General features: G+C 31.2%; 1 protein-coding gene across 1 annotated transcript; it reads left to right on the top strand.

Moving 5' to 3' along the window:
* The first annotated feature begins 250 nt into the window (after positions 1 to 250).
* Positions 251 to 2955, top strand: LOC149541890 (transcription factor WER-like). The gene is made up of 3 exons (XM_089796131.1): positions 251 to 376; positions 578 to 707; positions 2445 to 2955. The coding sequence occupies exons 1-3, from the start codon at positions 265 to 267 to the stop codon at positions 2923 to 2925; spliced, it is 723 nt and encodes a 240-aa protein (XP_089652257.1). The 5' UTR covers positions 251 to 264; the 3' UTR covers positions 2926 to 2955.
* Positions 2956 to 4930: the final 1975 nt, after the last annotated feature.

Genomic DNA, 4930 nt, shown 5'->3' with positions numbered 1-4930 from the left:
AATAGACAAAAACACTTCATTTGGATTTTTCTCTGCAAAGTTAGGGCCCCCTACTAATTTCAAACAAGTTTTTGTTGGATGATAATGAAGCCATTCATTAGTTCAACCAAACTCGCTGACCATTGAATGGCAGAGACTCGTTCTTACACTGTTCCAGACCTCCACATTAAATAATCGTGTATTGAATAGCTCAGTAAAAGCTGTACCACCATCTTCTATTTAATTGTATTTCTTGGAGTTTGGAAAAAGCCACTTGCAGTTTTCATGGCTCAAACTCCCAACAGGAAGACATGGAGCCCTGAAGAAGATTCCCTTCTGGTTCAATGCATCACAACTCATGGAGAGGGCAATTGGGCCTCTCTTCCTCTAAAAGCTGGTCTCTTTCTTATCTCCACACATGCTTACCTAGTTCATTTGTATAGCTGTTTTTTTCTCTTTTGAAAGATTTTTGGGGGTTATGAAGTTTTTATCTTTCTTGGTATATATATTGTAGCCATATAAGAATACATTTTGATGTTGGGTTTTCTATATTGGACAAAAAGAAAGAAGTTTATTGTCTTAGTTATCATTTGGGCAGGTCTGAAACGCAGAGGGAAAAGCTGCAGACTTCGTTGGCTTAATTATCTCCATCCAAACATAAAGCGTGGAAATTTTTCAGGAGATGAAGATGAACTCATCATTAGACTCCATCGCCTTCTTGGAAATAGGTAAATTATTATTATAATGATATTATTATGAATACTGACTTTGATGTCAACCCTTTCCCACTTTATATGCTTAAGTAGCAAGCCAATCACCTCTTTTTTAAGAACGGGTATCTTTCACACAAAATATATCTTTGATCAAAACTGAAAAAAAAAAATACAATAGATTTTGTTGAAATTTTCAGCATTTGTTCTTCATGATCTGTATGTTCTGTAATGAAAAATTTTAGTGTGATCAGTGATATTAAATAGTTAGCCAATTTTACTAGTAAACTTTTTGAAGATCATTTATATGTAATATGACAATCTTTTGTTTTCTTTTTCTTTTTCTCTTGCAATGTAAGAATTGAATAGTAATCAGTGATATTAGATAGTCAGCCAAATTTTACTAAGTTTTATTGAAAATCTTTTATATGTAATCATCCAATCTTTGTTTTGTTTTTATTCTTACAATGTAAGAATTTGATTAATCCTTTTTAATGTGGTCAGTGACACTACACAGTCAATATTACCAGTGAACTCCATTTTAGATTTTGCAAAACAACCACAAGTTATAATACCAATACAGTAGTTATTTGAGTTTGGGGGATATCAATGTTAAATGTCTTAACTCTAACCAAATTATTTTGCTGAAGATTTATGTTTCTAGCCTGTCTCAGCTTAGTTTGCCCTGATCTTAAATTGTCTCTGGCTTCTGATAACAGTGAACCAGTCATATGATCCACAGCTCAGAAGTATGATAACTGTATCTTGCCCACTGATGGCCTAGTGGTTCATGGGTAACTTGTTAGATCCACAGTGGTAGTTTCCACTATCATGTACGATATGAAGTTTAGGCTCCATTTCTAGTTCTAAAACATAGTGGGTACAGAAATCCAACTTTGTGAATTTTGACTTTGGGAGGATTGTTTTGTTTTTGTTTTCTTTTGAAACATGTAGGCATGTCTCGTTTGTGGCTCAATATTCTTCATGCTATGTTCTAGCTAATCAGAATGCGTGGTTCTTTCTTACCATTGAAGAGTTTGTTCCTTGCATTTTCTATATAATTTTCGAACTTATTTATTATAAAGTTTGAATCATATCTATAACTCTATTCTCTCTTTCTGGATATTACTATTTTTGAAGTAAGACATTCTCAATAGTTTTTTAAACGCTCTCTTTGATCTGCTCTTTTGGTCATCCAATCTTTGATCTCTCTTTTGGTGATCTCATCTTGAAACTGAAATGGATCCAAAGCTAAATTGGTCCATGTTGAAAAGTTAAGATTAAAAAATTCACGTACCTTTTTTTTTAAGGAAGAGTCGTACATCAATTATTTGAGCTACATTACCCTATATTGTACTACCTGATCTTATTTATGCGCTCTTGTTTATATTATAAAATCGATGGTGGTACAAAACATAGAGTGGTTTCAATTGGCTGCAGAGGATGGAGGCGGCAAAATCTAGGTCTAAATAAAGAACTATTTTTATGTCATACCTTTGTACAGTATTAAAAACAAGTGTGTGATTATTAAATGGTGATTGACTTTGATATATCTTTTTCAAAGGTGATTGCCTCTGATCTCTTTTCTCAATGGTGTTAATATGGTGGTTGAGTAGTTCATTTTTAAGTTGACCTTGTACCTTCTATAATTTATCCTCCAATTGGATTGTCCTGATTATTATTCTATTATCATCCAAATAATAGAAAGCTAAAGAAGAAGATTATTATTAATATTAATATTGATTTTATTTGCAGATGGGCACTGATTGCAAAGAGATTACCAGGTCGAACAGACAATGATGTGAAAAACTACTGGAATACTCACTTGTGCAAGAAGTTGAGAGGCAACAAAAACCAACCATCACATCACCCACTCAAAACCAAAGTGGGTAAGAATTTCCATTGGGAAAGTAGAGTCACAGACAAGGTGGAGAAGGGAAATGTGATTGGTAGTGGAGAGAGAACTACAAAGTGGGAGGCCAGTGATAACCAGAGCGAGACAGTGAGTGAAGCAGCAGGCAGCCTTTTTGACTTGTCTTGTGTTTTTAGAGAGGAAGAAGAATCTTGTCGTGACATAATGCAGCACTTGCAGTCACAAGAGTTGGTCTTTAGAGACTTCTTTCACAGTGACCTTTTCTGGTTAGAAATGAATTCAGATATGAATAGTCTATTGTACCAAGATAGTATTTCTCCATTACTTTCAGCTGACATTTATGACTTGTGGGGAAATCTCTAGTTTAAAGAGAAAATACAGTGGGTTCATTTACTGTTTTAGTAATTTATTTTGGTTCATCTATTGTTCCCACAAGAGCCATTGACATGTCGTCATATCTTGCTATTATTCAAGCTTGATCATGATGTTAACATCTTTAAGCATTTGTTTTGATATTCATTTAAAAATGCCACCTTCGCCATTTGCTTGAGTTTGTAGAAATGGCACCGCAAGTTCATATACATATGTCTATAAAATAGCTCAAGAATTGGTATCCACAACCTTATACCCTATTGAACGTGGAAGACAGTATATTGTCTACCTGTGAACCCTAAGACAATGGCAGGAGGGACCGGCCAGAGAACATCTTTGTTTAAAACATGATCTAACTTTCATAGTTTAATTTATCAAAGGAGGACTTAACTTTTTTATACTCTCTTCTGTAAGTTTGAACTGTCTGATGGCTACATAGATAGTGGCATAAATGAAGAGAAACAAGCAATTAATCTCATGAAAAAATATGCAACTTAACAAGCATGAGCTGTTCTTATGTCTATGATAAGATGGAGAAAGACTACAATTGTGTTATCTATTGTATGGGTGTTATGTGTATTCATGTCAATTCAATATCTGTATTCACTGAATTATTAATTAGATTGGGCAAATAATAATCGAGGTGAATATTAATTTAGGATGGAAAAAACTAATAGATATTTTAATTGGATAATTAAAGAATGTAGATTGTTTATTTATTTTTTATTAAATTGATGAAAAATCTAGATATTGATTTTTCTTAGATTGATTGATCTTTTTATATTTTTCTTTATATTTTAATATGTGTTAAAACTTATGTCTAACTTTTATAAAAGAAACACTAATCTAATTTTCAACTTGAACCAATAAAAAATGGTGCATATATTTTAAATTTTGAAATAATGTAAACTAAAAATTATATGTATTTTATTTTTAAAAAAATTAAAATTAATTATAATATTATTCTTTATGAAATTGAAGCTATAATTTAATTGGTAATAAAATGGAAAAAAAAAAGCTACATAATAAGTCTCTCAACTTATACATATATATATATATATATATAGTAAATTGTCATTTTCTTTCAACCTATCGGATACATTTATAACTTAAAATTTTTAGGGCATGAGCTTTATTATTTCTAATTCTCACTAATATTTTCTTTTATAAATATTAAAATGCAGGAAAATCAAAATAGGGTGTTTCCATTTGGTCTCATATTTTGACTTAAATGTTATTTTAAAAAGAAAAATTTATGTCATCTTGACGTCGAATCTTATATCTAGTGCATCATATTGTTTGAAATTTTTAAATAAATTCAATTCTCTTTACATTTGACAAACCTTATAATTACTGCCCACTTTGTGGATAATTTGAGGGTTCTTTCTTATATAGTTAGGCACATAATTGAGAACGAGACTAGGATTGCTAACAAGGGTGTAAACTCTTAGAAGATTAGGGATTTTGATAATGGAGGATATAGAACTAGATTGGAGCGGATCAATTTTGATCAGATGAAGAAAAATAGCATGATGAGTCAATTTTTTTTTGTAAAAGTAGAGTTTTTCCCTACTTTGAATGTCTCCATAGTTTCGATAATAATATTTTGAAAATATTTGTTCAAGGGTCAAAGGAAAGGCAAGTTAAGGTGTATGCGCACAAATTTGACATCTCAATGGAGCTATTAGAGAAAATGATAGGACTTTCCACAAAAGAAAATATTTTTTCATGGATAGGAAATCCTCTAATATTAAGGTTCTTAATTTTATCAAAGTAAAAGAGGAAATGTATCTAATAAAAATGAACAATGGCAATTACAAAACGAAGTTCACCAAACCTATGTGGGAAGCAATTTTAAAGGTAAATACTTAGTATATAAACTTATGTGGAACTTTTACAAAAGAAACACTAACCTAATTTTCAACTTGAACAAATTAAAAATGGTGCATAATTTTGAAACAATGTAAGCTAAAAATTATGTGTATTTTATTTTTAT

This window comes from Cupressus sempervirens, chromosome 8, assembly GCF_028749045.1.
Source record: "Cupressus sempervirens isolate cs-2001-9-10 chromosome 8, ASM2874904v1, whole genome shotgun sequence".
In the NCBI taxonomy this organism is placed as follows: domain Eukaryota; kingdom Viridiplantae; phylum Streptophyta; class Pinopsida; order Cupressales; family Cupressaceae; genus Cupressus; species Cupressus sempervirens.
This window is presented reverse-complemented; position numbering and strand designations above follow the sequence as displayed.

Excerpts from the sequence above, each read along its gene's own strand:
- LOC149541890 (XM_089796131.1), top strand. The coding sequence starts at position 265 with ATGGCTCAAACTCCCAACAGGAAGACATGGAGCCCTGAAGAAGATTCC. Across the intron at positions 377-577 it reads CTCTCTTCCTCTAAAAGCTG|GTCTGAAACGCAGAGGGAAA; the intron begins GTCTCTTTCTTA and ends TCATTTGGGCAG. Across the intron at positions 708-2,444 it reads CATCGCCTTCTTGGAAATAG|ATGGGCACTGATTGCAAAGA; the intron begins GTAAATTATTAT and ends TTTTATTTGCAG.